Below are 15,733 nucleotides of genomic sequence, written 5' to 3' on the forward strand. Positions count from 1 at the left end.
GCGATTAGATCTGGGTGTTTGTCCCTTGCGCACACAAAAAAAGTGACAACGTGGTTAATGTCTCTGCAGGTTGGTGTTGACATCGGGTATCTTATTGCCACAGTCCAAATAGAGTACTAATTACTGCGAATGATGTCACCGTAGGCAGAGGAATAATCCCATCATTTAATTAGTTGAATGATTTAAACAAAGATTTGCATAGATGCTCTAATCAGTTGCCATGAATTACAGAGCAGCAGTTGCCAGCGAGGGGTAACAGATCATACAGTTGGGGGGGGGGGGGAATCTCATCTCCTTGAACATAATTAATTTAATTGTCCTCATTAGCTGTACCATTTGTTTTGATTTTATTTCTCCCTTTTCCCCACACAACTTCTCCCTCCCTCTCCTTCTCTGAGTGCATTGGCTGCGAGGGAGCGAGAGAGACACTCGCGCTGCTGTATTTTCAGAGTGGTGAGGTAGCAGAAGTAGTCTATAAACACAGGGAAGTGCGTCTGCTCGCTGAGCGTATGGGTGCGTGCACGAGAAAGGCAGGTTTCTGGCGAGTCTTGCTTTTCTCTGTTTGCAGATCATATCAACAGAAGGGGCTTTTATTTATCTGCTGCTTCTGACTGTGCTTTTCGGGAGCTTGCTCAGGTTGGTTGTGGCTGAGTTTGGTCCCATCCCATTTAGAGAGAGGAGGGCAACAGAATCAGGAATCTCACAGGTACAGAAGTTATCTAAGTGTGTCTCTTCTCTCTCCCCCCCCGTGTGCATTTACTAGGTTGATTTGTTTTTTTTTTTTTATATTAGAACTGCTGGATTATGTGGGGGAGGGGTTGGTGGCAGAGTACTACAATGGTTTTAAATCTTTCTTGGGGCTTGAAAGACTTCCATAATATGAGTGTCACTCAAATTTAGGGTACGTTGTAAGCTGACATCTTTCAAAGCTTTGTGAAAATCTAGTGTGGTGCTTCTAATAGCAGACAACAGAGAATCACTTTGAAGTCTGAAAACTGGCTTCACAAATTCTTAATCTGGTCTTTCTCCAAGTGCAGATGGCTGTTAAAGGAAGATGCTGTGGATTATTATTATTTTTTACTTTATTTACAGTAGACTAGGCTCAACATCTTTTATTGTAGAAAGCCAAGAAACGTTCAGTCATGGTTACAAAGCTGATTAGCAAGTATGGCATACCTCTTTTTGGGGGGGGGGGCGGTGGGGTGTCTGTCTTCTGGTCAAGTAGATTTAAACATTTCATTCTGTCCCTCCACCCTTTAAGCATAGAGTCAGATCTCGCATTAGATTTTGGGCTGGGCATCCCATACAGAGAAACGAGTTCATTGGGGATTATCATGAGACGTGGGCAGTCAGTTTAAATGATAATTTAAGGGTGGCATATGACAAGCGGTGCCCAATGTGCCTGCGTGGTAGATCGACCCCCTTGGCAGGTCTGATTGGGAGTCTGGGGATGTGCTTGGAAGTTGGGGACCAGCTGAGGAAGGAACTAAAACACTGGAATTCTCAGGCAGTTCTGAAAATCCCATTTTGGCAGCGCAGAGTTAGTACTGAATGGGCTTTCACTTTCACTTTAAGGGTCTGTCCTGGGATTAAGTAATAGCGTCAGAGAGATGAATATCTTGCCTTTTCCCCCTCCTGTTTTGCCTGGGCAACTTTTTTTTTTTTTTTTTTTTTTTTTGAGGGTGCACGCTCCCTCTCTTTCCCTGAGTCAGTTTCTGGAGGGCTGTGGAGACTGATGCTGAATGGCTTCTGTAGAGGTCACTGTGTGTGTGTTAGAGAGAGGTTGTCCCTGGTGTTTGTGTCTAGCATATGCATGTGGTTTTGCTGACTGCACTCTCAGGCTTGTAAATTTTCACCATGGGAAATTACCAACAAAGCCCAATCTGTCTCCTGGCTGCTTTGCACTTTCCGAGGGCGGCTGTACTTGAGTGAGCTGCAGAACGGGAGGGGGGAGAAAGAGGAAGGGGGGGGGAGAAAGTGGGGGGAGAGAGGTAAATAGCCTTAAATCGGAAGGGAGCTGCTTTCTCTGTGGTCTTCCACAAGAGCTGCTTGGGCTCTGCAATAACCGAGTGACCTTTTCTTTTGCTGTATTATGTCTGGCTGGTAAGGGATTGCATTTTGCAGCTGATAAAGCCCTGACTTCATTCAACGCGGCTCCTCACACGCTGCTTTTAGGTAAGTTGTCTTCAGCCAGGACGGCGAGAGACAGCCTTGGATTGCAAGATACTAAAAGGAGGACACCTGTAGCTCGGATGCGGTCAACACAATTACTTGGCGGATCCTTGAGGACCTCATTATTTTAAACTTAAAAGAATAGCGAGCTCTTCCCCCCCCCCCCCATCTCTCCCGCTCCTCCCTATATTTTCCCCCCAAACAATGCTTCTTTTTGACCTTTCCCAAGGAGAAGAGCTACAAAGCAGCCACTGTGCTTATTGAACTGCCTCCCCCTGTATCGCTTAATTGAGAAGGTAAGTGAGGCAACTGGGTACACAAGCTTTGGGTCATTTATGTGTGTGCGCATCTCTCTCTCCTAATGAGTCATAAACTGGGGCTGCAACACACACATACCCACTCGTCTCTGCACTGCAACTTTCACTCAAGCTGCAGCTCTGGCGAGACGGGTTTGTTTAAATCATGTGAGGCTTCATTATTTTAATGATGAGACATGAAATACATGCAATCGGAGGATGCTGAGCGAGACCCGCGCAGCTGAATGTCTGGAGAAACAGCAAAGTTAAATATGAAACTGCAGCAATTTGCACATTATTTTTCCTCCCAGAGCGTCTCGAAATTTATTCTCCATTATCAGGGGAGCAGGTGGATGGTTTCCCCCTCTGCTCTAATCCCAGCACCTCTCTTTATAATTGTTTAATTTGTAACTGGCTCTGTTATTATTTTGAACCCCTTACGTGGGGTCCAGCAATTAGCACTCCTCCATTGCCACAAATGGATGTTTGTTTGTTTGTTGTTTTTTTTGCTTGCTTGTTAAGGCGAAGCAAATGGGGTGGGAGAGCGGATAGTGAAATCCCAAATACGCAGGGGGTAATAGACTGGGAATCAGGCTGATGCAGTATATTTTTACATGGGGGGGGGGGGGAGAGGGTATCAGATTGGTGTTATGAAAGACTAGATCTATTTATGATCTTTTTTCATATTGAACATGATATGGTAGGCTAACGCGGCATGTGACAGTTTAATCAAATCCATTTGTTACCACGAAGCTAAAAGAGACCGCTGGGATTATAGGATTACGGGCAGAGTTAGGGAAGCATGTGGTTTTGTCATTCGCCATCATTTTGCACACTGCTACATTGCAAGTGGCTCGGCTTGTGTTTGTTCCACCAGTCCCCCTAACCCCCACCTCCCGTCTCCAAAGTGCCTGCACAATAGCCCCGCTTCGGCTGTCTGGTGTGTGTCTGGCTGCAGCGCATAAGGCTCCTCGTTTGACCCAAACTGGGGAAACACTCGCTACTTTGGCTGGGATTTGGTGCTCAGTGAGAAGGAGCTGTCTAGGCGCTCTTAAGTCAACTCATGCAGAAAAAGGAGAAAAGTTTTGGTAAGGTTTCGATTGCGTGTCTTAGTTTGCACTTAGCAACTGCCGTGCACTCTCTGGGAGTGTTAAAAAGGCTGATCTCTCTTTCTAAATATGGTGCTGTAGCGTGTGTGTGTGTGTGTTCTAAAGAGATCTGAAATCTTGCTTCCTTTAACAGTTTTGTAGGACTGCTGCTTAAGCCAATTAATCTTGCTAGGTGCAACAAATATTGTACATTCTCTTGCAACCCCGTGCCCCATCCCTGTGTGGCTTGAAAAGGAATTAGCACAAAAGGCTTGAGCGTCTAACTCCAAAAGGGATCCTTTGTTGTAGAGTGTATGTATGTTTCTTTCTTTTTTTTTATTTTTATTTTGCATGTGAGCTGCATCAAAATTGAACTCAGTCTTGCAAATCTCTTGTTGGCCTTTGCCAAGCACTAGCACTTTGCTGCCATGGTAACTGTAATTAAACTGATAAGAGTGGGAAAATGTCAGTATCTCTGAGCCTTGCAGCTGCATTGGAGAAAAAGGGAATCAAATTGGTTCCCAGCATCATTGCTCCCCCCCCCCCCAAAGGAGGGGCGTCGGGGTAGGAACACAGTTAAAAAGCAGTTCCAGTCCCTGAGATGGGGGGGACATCTATTTGCATTGTTGTCCCTTAGGGGGCTCAGGGGAGCAGGTGGACGGTTGTCCCTTAGGGGGCTACAGCCTGCTGGGATGCTCCGGGCCAATGAAGAGAGAGAAACAACCTTTTAGGCCCAATCTAGCTTTCAAAAGGGGAGGTGGGGAATCTTTTGTTTGGTGTCTCCTGGCAATCGAATAGCCATGTTGGCCAAATTCTTTAATCTGTGTCAGTGCTCCCAGCTGTGGGACTGCGTTCCTATTTTAGCATCTATCTAACCTCCCCTTCTCTTCGACCCTCTTCTCCCCCCCCCCCAGCATTCACCCTTTAAAAAAAAAATCTGATTCATACATGTCTTTAGAAGTGGGGGTGAAGTTTTTTTGTTTACTATGGCAAAATTAGCTCAAAAGTATACAAAAGAATCCACATTCACAGTACTCAAAAACCTTACTTTTTTAATTTAAAAAAAAAAAAAACCCTGGGTGTTGCGGTTACTTTGTTGTGTTAACTACAGAAGCTGAGCCTGTGCGGATGAATGGCACAGAACAAGAGAGCATAATGGAAGCAATCAACCGTTCGGCTGGTTCACAATGCAATCCAGGCAATTAAAAGCTCACCAGAGTTTAAATGAAATGGTTCTACTTATTTCTGCGCACCACACTGCATAGGCTGCTATTTGTCTCTCTTTTTAATTATGATTTCCCTTAACCTGTCAAATAACTTGGAATAGCAGGGTCTCGGAGGCAATAAGAATTTTCCACAGAACAATTTACATGCCAATCTCAAACTAGTTTCCACTCCTCATGTGCTGTAAGCAAGTTATGAAATGTATCTCCATTTATGAACACTTAACTTCTTTAACACTAGTGTATCCTCTTTTCTCCTGAATGGCTGGGAGAGAAGCTGTTGGCTGCTTTGTAAGTGTGTGACTACAAGCAACTAGGGCATCTCAAAAGCATGGGCGCTGGAACAATTTGGATAGTGGGGGTGCTGAGAGCCATTGAACCAAACTGTAAACCCTGTATATGATGGAAACCCTATCAAGGGGGTGCGGCAGCTATACTGAAAAATGTCTTGGGTTTTTCCGCCTCCCCTGAATCTTTAACTCTTTTGTTGGTTTTGTGTATCTTGTTTGAAAATTCTTTAATTTTAAGATTAATTAAACAAGTTATCCAAACTAGTCTTTTTAAAACGTGGGTGAAATTTGGCCCTTTGTGAGGTATAGCCCATTGATATCGGTAGGAGCTGTGCCTAACCAAACGCAAAATTTAGCCTTAAGTGTTCAAATGAGCCAGTGCAGAATAAGAATGGAAAAGTCAGATGCTTAGCCTCTGACTGATACTTTAGTTTAAGACTAAATATCAACTCTGTAGGGAAGAACAGTATGTTCTGTCCAGCACCTTCCACAATGGGGGCACTGATCTTCATTGCAAATGTTAGGTCTGCATTGCAAATATTCTATTGTCTGGTTACACCAAATACTTGTTTCCCTCAAATTGAGGAAGAGGGTGAGTAATGGTTATAAACTTGGAGTGAGATTTGAGATTTTTTTTTTTAATTCTTTGCTGTATACTCTACTCTATTTTCAGGAGCCTATTCTCTCCCCCCCCCCCCCACCCCTTGTGGAGTTCATATCCACAAATTGACAGCCATTTCACAGTACATTCTAAATAAAAGGAATGGGAATGAGTCATTTTGAAGGATTTGGTTATGGGAGACTAGGATAAAGTCCAGGAATCAGTAAATCAGAAGACAGAAATCTTCTCTTCCCTTTCACCATGAATTCAAAGGGTAGAAGATGGTGTCTAGGAAAAAAATTTTCAAGCTACAAAGCTGTGCTATCTGCTGTGACTTTAAAAAAAACAAAAAACCCCTTGATGATATATCAGGACTATTAAGAAATGTTAATTTGAGAGTGGCAAACTAGGGTCAATAATTGTGATCAGTCTCGACTCTAGATCTGTGATAGATAATTGGTAGTGCTCTGCACTCTGTGTAGGGAAACCTTGGTTTAGTTTTACAGATCAGCTGCTCAACTCACTGAGTTGAGTGTGTTTTGGAAAGGCTGATCGCAGTAGCTTGTGCCCCAAAGGGGTTCACGTTACTTCTGCCAGTTCAGCAACGACCAGTCAGAGTGTTTGGGTGGTGACTGTATCCACAGGGAGTCCTCCAGTTCTTCCTTAGAACAGAAGTATCCAGAGAGTGGTCCGTGGAGAGCTGGTTGACAGTAAGATGCTGGCACTCTTTATTTCAGACTAATATATTTTTGGCTATCTTTTAATTTAATTGATCACTTTCCATGTAAGCAATTGCTATAGTTGCCATGAGGATCGTATTGGGTCCTTAATGGGCAAGAGCTTGTCCATGAGGCCATCTGTGTTAATGTGACCCACACAATGGAAAAAAAATTTGGAAACTCTGCTTGAAAAATGAGGGGATAGAAATTGTCCAGGGTTTAGAAAGAGGAGGGGGGTGTATCCTAAGAGTCTACTAGGCAATGCCAACACCTTTGTTTTGGTGGGGAGGGGTGACAAGTGGGACACTATAAGGACGACTTTGAGGAAAAGTATTAAAATACTTGAAAATAAATCTCAAGCAATGTTAAACATCAATTGCATTGGATGAATTTTCACCAAAAGGGATGAGGCTTCAACCTAATGCAGCTGATGTGAAAAACCTCTCCGTCCCCCAATGGACCCTACAAGTGTTGTCCCTCATGAGAAGACAGATATTGCCAGCTGGATGCATTTGAGCCACCTTTACCTCAGCCCCAAAAAAACAGATCATGTCAGTGGGTTGGGACATAAGGACGCTCTCCCTTCTCATGTCTCTGCCTGAGTGATTTGGGAGCAGTGAATACAGTTAAAAATCTTGACATTAGCTTTGACCATATCCTTACCTTTGCATTACATTTTCTATGTACTTTTACAGTTGGAAGACCCTGCAGGCCACATCCTTATTTATAACGTGATGACCTCAGACAAGCCTTCTGGGGAATCATGAGGTTTGATTATTTTAATGCTCAGATTTTTGAGCCTTGCATTCGTTCTTGAAGCTTGTTCACTTCCAACTGAAAAAGGACATTTGCACGCGGATTTGATCAATTAGGATCAGAGACTGCCAGCCTGGATTCTCTACCATGGTTGCCTATCAAGTGAAAATTTTTACACTTAAGATTTTTTTTAAGCCCTTATTTTAACCTGGATGCCCTCAAGCTAAAGTTTCAGGTCCTAGTAGAGTCCTTCATCCTTCTGAACTTTTAAAACCAAATTCCAAGCAATTTAGGCTTGTTATTCATCCATCTTTTTTTACTGGTTTACATTGTGTATGTGGACAGGTTTCAGAGTGTTAGCAATGAGTATGTGGTTTGGAGACTGCCTTGTGCAAAGCCATGCACGGCACTGATATTTAACAAATGCTTATGTCAGAGGAAACTTTAAACGCTGAGGTTTCTCTTTGCTCTGAGTGGGTATTAAATATCCAGTGGGATTTTTCCATAAGGTTTTTTTCTCCAGTGTTCTTGACAAAAGTTCTTCAAAGGTGTTTTGCTGTGTGCTGTTTGACTGCTGCCCTTAACCTCCATTCATGGCTGCATTTAAGTGCTGCTCCATGCATGCTGCTTGTGGGTGGAGGAGCACGGTGTAAGCTGCCATAGAAAGGGCTTAAGACACTGGCCTATGACATGGGTATTCTGCGCTTTTTCCCCCCTTTCCCCCCTCTGCCCCGGCTCTTCCCTGTGACCTTGGGAAAGTCACTTAATCTGTGCCTCAGTTCCCCATATGTAAAATGGGGATTATGTCCATATCTGCTGGGAGCAGTGAAGGTCAATTTATTGAGAGATGCTACAGTGCTACGGGGGGAAGGCGCAAAACAGAGAAAAATAAAATTGTTCAATTTTTATGAGCTGTTGACATCTCTCAAATTAGCACTGTTGTATTTTGGGTTGCTTTGTGTTACTAAGTATTTTACATGTAATGTTAATCTAACAAATGACTAATAGATGGTGGGGGAATGGGACTATACTGGGGCATGCCACAGTGCGAGTGGGGATGAAGTGGGCTGTAGCCCACGAAAGCTTATGCTCTAATAAATGTGTTAGTCTCTAAGGTGCCCCAAGTCGTCCTGTTCTTTTTGTGGATAGAGACTAACACGGCTGCTACTGTGAAACCTGTTCTAACTTCAGTGACCACAGAGCTTCTGAGGTAAAACTTAAGTTACTCCCTCTGCCCCGCCCACCCCGAAAGCCTCTTAACTGGATCTAGAATCTATGCAGACCACTGTAATCATGTGTTCTTCATGCAACTACACTTAAAGACCACTTGGAATCTACAGCTGGCGCAGAATGCGGCAGCTTGTCTTAGTAGTGCCAGTCATAAAGGCATAACAGTGTTTCAAAGTCTACACTGGCTTCCTGTTGGCTTATGTGAGCTTAATCTCTTACCTAGCTCAGGTTGTAGCTACCTCAGACTGCTTCTTTCAACTGTTATGGTAACATAGCAGGAGGGATCAGCTGATAAGCTAAATCTTGCAGTCCCCAGCTTTTATAACAGTGGGTGGTAGGGCATTCTTGGTGAAGAGTCCATAACTCTGGATATTGCTGTCCTTCATTGCTCTCACAGAGCCCACATCCAGCCTTCAGGGCATGGAGCCGAGCCCTTCAGTTTTCCCAACCTCTGCCTGAGAAGGGAGAGTGTATAGAATCATAGAATATCAGGGTTGGAAGAGACCTCAGGTGGTCATCTAGTCCAACCCCCTGCTCAAAGAGGACCAATCCCCAACTAAACTATCCCAGCCAGGGCTTTGTCAAGCCTGACCTTAAAAACTTCTAAGGAAGGAGATTCCACCACCTCCCTAGGTATCGCATTCCAGTGTTTCACCACCCTCCTAGTGAAAAAGTTTTTCCTAATATCCAACCTAAACCTCCCCCACTGCAACTTGAGACCATTACTCCTTGTTCTCAGTGGTAGCAGATGACAGAACAGTCTAGATCCATCCTCTTTGGAACCCCCTTTCAGGTAGTTGAAAGCAGCTATCAAATCCCCCCTCATTCTTCTCTTCTGCAGACTAAACAATCCCAGTTCCCTCAGCCTCTCCTCATAAGTCATGTGTTCCAGTCCCCTAATCATTTTTGTTGCCCTCCACTGGACTCTTTCCAATTTTTCCACATGTTTCTTGTAGTCTGGGGCCCAAAACTGGACACAGTATTTCAGATGAGGCCTCACCAATGTCAAATAGAGGGGAACGATCACGTCCCTCGATCTGCTGGCAATGCTTCTACTTATACAGCCCAAAATGCTGTTAGCCTTCTTGGCAATAAGGGCATACTGTTGACTCATATCCAGCTTCTCGTCCACTATAACCCCTAGGTCCTTTTCTGCAGAACTGCTGCCTAGCCATTCAGTCCCTAGTCTGTAGCGGTGCATGCGATTCTTCTGTCTTAAGTGCGGGACTCTGCACTTGTCTTTGTTGAACCTCATCAGATTTCCTTTGGCCGAATCCTCTAATTTGTCTAGGTCCCTCTGTATCCTATCCTTAGCCTCCAGTGTATCTACCACTCCTCCCAGTTTAGTGTCATCTGCAAACTTGCTGAAGGTGCAATCCACACCATCCTCCAGATCATTTATGAAGATATTGAACAAAACCAACCCTTGGGGCACTCCACTTGATACTGACTGCCAACTAGACATGGATCACTACCTGTTGAGCCCGACAATCTAGCCAGCTTTCTATCCACCTTATAGTCCATTCATCCAGCCCATACTACTTTAACTTGCGGGCAAGAATACTGTGGGAGACCGTGTCAAAAGCTTTGCTAAAGTCAAGGAACAACACGTCCACTGCTTTCCCTTCATCCACAGAACCAGTTATCTCGTCCTAGAAGGCAATTAGATTAGTCAGGCATGACTTGCCCTTGGTGAATCCATGCTGACTGTTCCTGATCACTTTCCTCTAAGTGCTTCAGGATTGATTCCTTGAGGACCTGCTCCATGATTTTTCCAGGGACTGAGGTGAGGCTGACTGGCCTGTAGTTCCCAGGATCCTCCTCCTTCCCTTTTTTAAAGATGGGCACTACATTTAGCCTTTTTCCAATCGTCCGGGACTTCCCCCGATCGCCGTGAGTTTTCAAAGATAATGGCCAATGGCTCTGCAATCACATCCGCCATCTCCTTTAGCACTCTCAGATGCAGCACATCTGGCCCTATGGACTTGTGCTCGTCCAGCTTTTCTAAATAGTCCCGAACCACTTCTTTCTCCACAGAGGGCTGGTCATCTCCTCCCCATGCTGTGCTGCCCAGTGCAGTAGTCTGGGAGCTGACCTTGTTCGTGAAGACAGAGGCAAAAAAAGCATTGAGTACATTAGCTTTTTCCACATCTTCTGTCACTAGGTTGCCTCCCTCATTCAGTAAGGGGCCCACACTTTCCTTGACTTTCTTCTTGTTGCCAACATACCTGAAGAAACCCTTCTTGTTACTCTTAACATCTCTTGCTAGCTGCAACTCCAGGTGTGATTTGGCCTTCCTGATTTCACTCCTGCATGCCCGAGCAATAGTTTTATGCTCTTCCCTGGTCATTTGTCCAATCTTCCACTTCTTGTAAGCTTCTTTTTTGTATTTAAGAGCAGCAAGGATTTCATTGTGAAGCCAAGCTGGTCGCCTGCCATATTTACTATTCTTTCTACACATTGGGATGGTTTGTCCCTGTAACCTCAATAAGGATTCTTTAAAATACAGCCAGCTCTCCTGGACTCCTTTCCCCCTTGTGTTTGACTCCTCAGGGAACTGATGGGCATCATCCCCGGGAGAGAGAGTCTGCTTTTCTGAAGTCCAGGGTCCGTATTCTGCTGCTCTCCTTTCTTCCCTGTGTCAGGATCCTGAACTCTACCAACTCATGGTCACTGCCTCCTAGGTTTCCATCCACTTTTGCTTCCCCTACTAATTCTTCCCGGTTTGTGAGCAGCAGGTCAAGAAGAGCTCTGCCCCTAGTTTGGTTCCTCCAGCACTTGCACCAGGAAATTGTCCCCTACACATTCCAAAAACTTCCTGGATTGTCTGTGCACCGCTGTATTGCTCTCCCAGCAGTTATCGGGGTGATTTGAAGTCTCCCATGAGAACCAGGGCTTGCAATCTAGTAATTTCCATGAGTTGCTGGAAGAAAGCCTCGTCCACCTCATCCCCCTCCCCCCCCCCCCCGGTCCGGTGGTCTATAGCAGACTCCCACCATGACATCACCCTTGATGCTCACGTGTCTAAACTTAATCCAGAGACTCTCAGGTTTTTCTGCAGTTTCATACTTGAGCTCTGAGCAGTCACACTGCTCCCTGACATACAATGCAACTCCCCCACCTTTTCTGCCCTGCCTGTCCTTCCTGAACAGTTTATATCCATCCACGACAGTACTCCAGTCATGTGAGTTATCCGACCAAGTCTCTGTTGTTCCAATTACATCATAATTCCTTGACTGTGCCAGGACTTCCAGTTCTCCCTGCTTGTTTCCCAGGCTTCTTGCATTCATGTATAGGCACTTGAGATAACTTGCTGATCGTCCCTCTTTCTCAGTATGAGGCAGAAGCCCTCCCCTCTCGCGCGCTCCTGCTCGTGCTTCCTCCCGATATCCCACGTCCCCACGTACCTCAGGGCTTTGGTCTCCTTCCCCTGGTGAACCTAGTTTAAAGCCCTCCTCACTAGGCTAGCCAGCCTGCTTGCGAAGATTCTCTTACCTCTCCATTAGGTGGAGCCCATCTCTGCCTAGCACTCCTCCTTCTTGGAACACCATCCCATGGTCATAGAATCCAAAGCCTTCTCTGACACCACCTGCGTAGCCATTCGCAGAGATTTGACGGTCTCTACCCAGGCCTTTTCCTTCCACGGGGAGGATGGACGAGAACACCACTTGCACCTCAAACTCCTTTATCCTTCTTCCCGGAGCCACGTAGTCTGCAGTGATCTCCTCAAGGTCATTCTTGGCAGTATCATTGGTGCCCACGTGGAGAAGCAGGAAGGGATAGCGATCCGAGGGCTTGATGAGTCTCGGCAGTCTCTCTGTCACATCGTGAATCCTAGCTCCTGGCAAGCAGCAGACTTCTCGGTTTTCCCGGTCGGGGCAGCAGATAGATGACTCAGTCCCCCTGAGGAGAGAGTCCCTGACCACCACCACCCGTCTCCTTCTCTTGGGAGCAGTGGTCATGGAATCCCCAACCCTAGGATAGTGCATCTCATGCCTTCCAATCAGCGGAGTCTCCTTCTGTTCCCTTCCCTCAGATATATCATCTAGTCCACTCTCCGCATTAGTACCTGTGGAGAGAACATGAAAATGGTTACTTACCTGTATCTGCATTGCTAGTACGTGGACGCTCCCCTTTCTTCTTCTGGAGGTCACATGCTGCCAAATTTCTTTACCCTTCTCCTGTCCCCACAATGCAGCCTGCTCTGAATCTTCAGAACGTTGTGTCTGTAGAAGCATATCCTGACGTCTGTCCAGGAAATTGTCAGTTTCTCTTATGCAACGCAGAGTCGAGACCTGTTGCTCCAGACCTCGAACCTTCTCTTCCAATATGGAGACCAGCTTGCACTTTATACAGACAAAGTCGCTTCTGTCCTGTGGAAGAAAGACAAACATGGCACATCCAGTGCAGGTCACAACAGCTGAACACTCCCCATTCTTTCTACTAGCTTCCTCAGGAGTTGTAGTAACTATTCAGAGAAGCCAGCAAGATGTAAGCCTCAGTGGGCTCTCCCCAAGCAAACGCCCTCTGTTAGCTTCTCTAGGCTAGGGGTGTGGGTAGTAACACTTGATTCTGGGTTGGGGTTCTTTATTGTATTGCTCAGATCTTTCACATTTGACTATGAGACCCATTTTTTTTCATGGTGTGTGTGTGTGTGTGTGTGTGTGTGTGTGTGTGTGTGTACACCTTCCTACTGTATTTTCCACTGCATGCATCTGATGAAGTGGGTTTTAGTCTGTGAAAGCTTATGCTCAAATATATTTGTTAGTCTCTAAGGTGCCACAAGAACTCCTCGTTCTTTTTGCTGATACAGACTAACACAGCTACCACTCTGAAACCTGTGATTGTAATATTTATAATTGGGTGCACTCTTATTAAAAATACAAACTTATATGCTTGGCTTGAAACACTGGAAAAAATATAGTAATGTCAGTGTGTGTTTGGTGCATTCTCTCTCTCTCTCTCTCTTTCTTTGCCTGCCTGCCTGATGTAATGCAATGAGCAATAACATAGCCCTGTTACCCGTTTAACATGGGAGGACTTTGAGGTGCTGGGGGCAGAGGAGGGAAATGCTTGGATTTTAAAGGATCAGTCTGATAACTATGCCGATCTGGGGTGGGAATTCAAACTAGTAACCTAGAGACGCATCTTCAAAGATCTTGAAAAGGTCTTTCAAGATGTGTTTTTTAAACTGTTAAAACTAGTGCAGTCGTGCCCTACTCCTGATTATCGCCAAAGGACACATAGCAACTAAGGCCTTGTCTACACTACGGGGGGGTAATCAATCTAAGTTAAGCAACTTCAGCTACGTGAATAACATAGCTGAAGTGGACGTACTTAGATCTACTTCCTGCGGGGTCCACGCTATGCTATGTTGATGGGAGACGCTGTCCCGTCAACTCCCCTTGCGCTTCTCATTCAGGTGGAGTACAGGAGTTGACGGGAGAACGATCTGTGGTCGATTTAGCGGGTCTTCACTAGACTCACTAAATCTATGCATCAGCAGTCGATGACCACACATCGATTCCCCTGGTAAGTGTAGACAAGCCCACAGTATCACTTCCAATTCTCCTAGTCGTCTACCTCCCCACCCCAATTTCCCCTTTAACTTAGTTTTGCAACCTGTAGATGTCAGCCACTCAACATCTCATTTATAAGTGACATTTACTGTTTTATCTAAAGCTGCTATAATTCCATTTACATCTCTTAAGGAATGTTTGTTATAACAGGTGTTAGTTCATAAAATGGTCGTCTTCTATATCACTGTATACTGGCCAGTGCTGGGAGAATCAGGAGAAGTGGATTCTGTTGATCTGCTTGCCAGCGAATCACTGACCTTGTGCAGGTCATTTAGGGCCAATAGTGCTTTAGTGCTATTTAGTCTGGATGAAAAGTGTTCACAGAGAAATTCTCAGCACCTCCTAACTTTCACTATTTGGTCACCTTTTTTGGGGTGTCTAAATGGGAACTGAGCTCCCAGAAATCTGGCCCTAAATATTGAGCCCTCTTGAAAATCTAGACTTACACCTCCGAATTGCTTCAATTTTTCCCACCTATAAAATTGGAACGCTTGTGCTTAATATTTGTGAATCCTTTGGATGTGCCGAATATTAAATATTATCAAATTCAGGATATTTGGGGGGGGGCTTCTGATTCAACTCTTCCTCAGATTTGTTCAAATTTTCGGCCATTAGAAATTTGACATTTTTTGTGAGAATTTTTAACCCATTATGGAGCAATTTTTGCCAAGTGACTGAGAAAGCAGGGATGTTAGGGAGAAGGTAAGGAACGTAGCAGAGATCTGCACTAATCAGTTAGATTAAATGAATCTCAATGCTATTGTCAATGTGATATTAACTATTCAGATCATACACTTCATCTAAAGAGCTGTCGCTTTATGCATTAGGAAGAAAAATTCACACCTGTGAAGGGGAGACTTCTTTTGATCCCATTCTTCTGTCTCATTTGTTTTATTTCAGGTATACAAATGCTCTCAGTCCAGCCAGACACCAAGCCGAAAGGTTGTGCTGGCTGCAACCGTAAGATCAAGGACCGGTATCTTCTAAAAGCCCTGGACAAATATTGGCATGAGGACTGCCTGAAGTGTGCTTGCTGTGACTGTCGTTTGGGGGAGGTGGGCTCCACCTTGTACACCAAAGCCAACCTTATCCTTTGTCGCAGAGACTACCTGAGGTAGGAGGGAGGAGTTATTGTTGTCTAGTATGTAAGCATTGTAGTCCTGTTCGATCTGTCTTACACGTGAGAGACCTTGGAACAATAAACACCTGACTGCTATAAAATCTTTGCCCAGTGCTATATTTTAAGTACTGTACAGATAAAACGAATGCCATGATAGAGAAAATACTTCAACTTGAAATAACCCACTGCATACCTTCTTAAAGTATAGTACTCAGTGTAAAATGTATAGATGTCAGCCTGACAACACTGGAGTCTGAATCCTTCTATTGAGAGGAGTGCAAGCAGTGTAAGCATTGTAGGTTTTGCACTCTGCTGTGCTTCCACCCCAAACTTGGAGGAATCCTTTCTACCTCTTACAACAAAAGTGCAGAGTTTTAAAGCTCACTATGTTGCAGATTAATTGATCCACTTAGACCCTGCTGGTGTGTTTTAACGTAGTGCTGTTTAAAACAGTACTACATTGACATGCACTCGGGACCCTTAAGTGCACCCCAGCAAAGTCTACATGGATCCATTAATGTATAATATGTTAGTGCATGGTAGAACTCTCACCCTCATAAAGCACGTTACCCCACTGTGCAGACAAGTCCTAAAATAGATTAGGTGGTAGGTGAAAAATGGCCATACACCCCAAAAAAATATAGCAACACAAATTAATG

General features: G+C 44.8%; 1 protein-coding gene across 3 annotated transcripts in view; it reads left to right on the plus strand.

Annotated features, from left to right (window-relative positions):
- The first annotated feature begins 1,516 nt into the window (after nt 1-1,516).
- Nucleotides 1,517-15,733, plus strand: part of LMO3 (LIM domain only 3) — a 78,829-nt gene continuing 64,612 nt past the window's right edge. Inside the window, exons 1-2 of one of the 3 annotated variants that reach the window (XR_012636170.1) lie at nt 1,517-1,540; nt 14,855-15,068. Coding sequence is in view for 1 of the 3 variants with exons in the window: in XM_074938235.1 (XP_074794336.1) it covers nt 14,863-15,068 (206 nt within the window). In the remaining 2 variants the exon portion in view is untranslated. Of the gene's footprint in view, nt 1,541-1,979; nt 2,176-14,854; nt 15,069-15,733 lie in introns of those variants that run through there. The other 2 variants (XR_012636169.1, XM_074938235.1) reach the window with 2 other exon arrangements.

Source organism: Natator depressus, chromosome 1 (assembly GCF_965152275.1).
Source record: "Natator depressus isolate rNatDep1 chromosome 1, rNatDep2.hap1, whole genome shotgun sequence".
In the NCBI taxonomy this organism is placed as follows: domain Eukaryota; kingdom Metazoa; phylum Chordata; order Testudines; family Cheloniidae; genus Natator; species Natator depressus.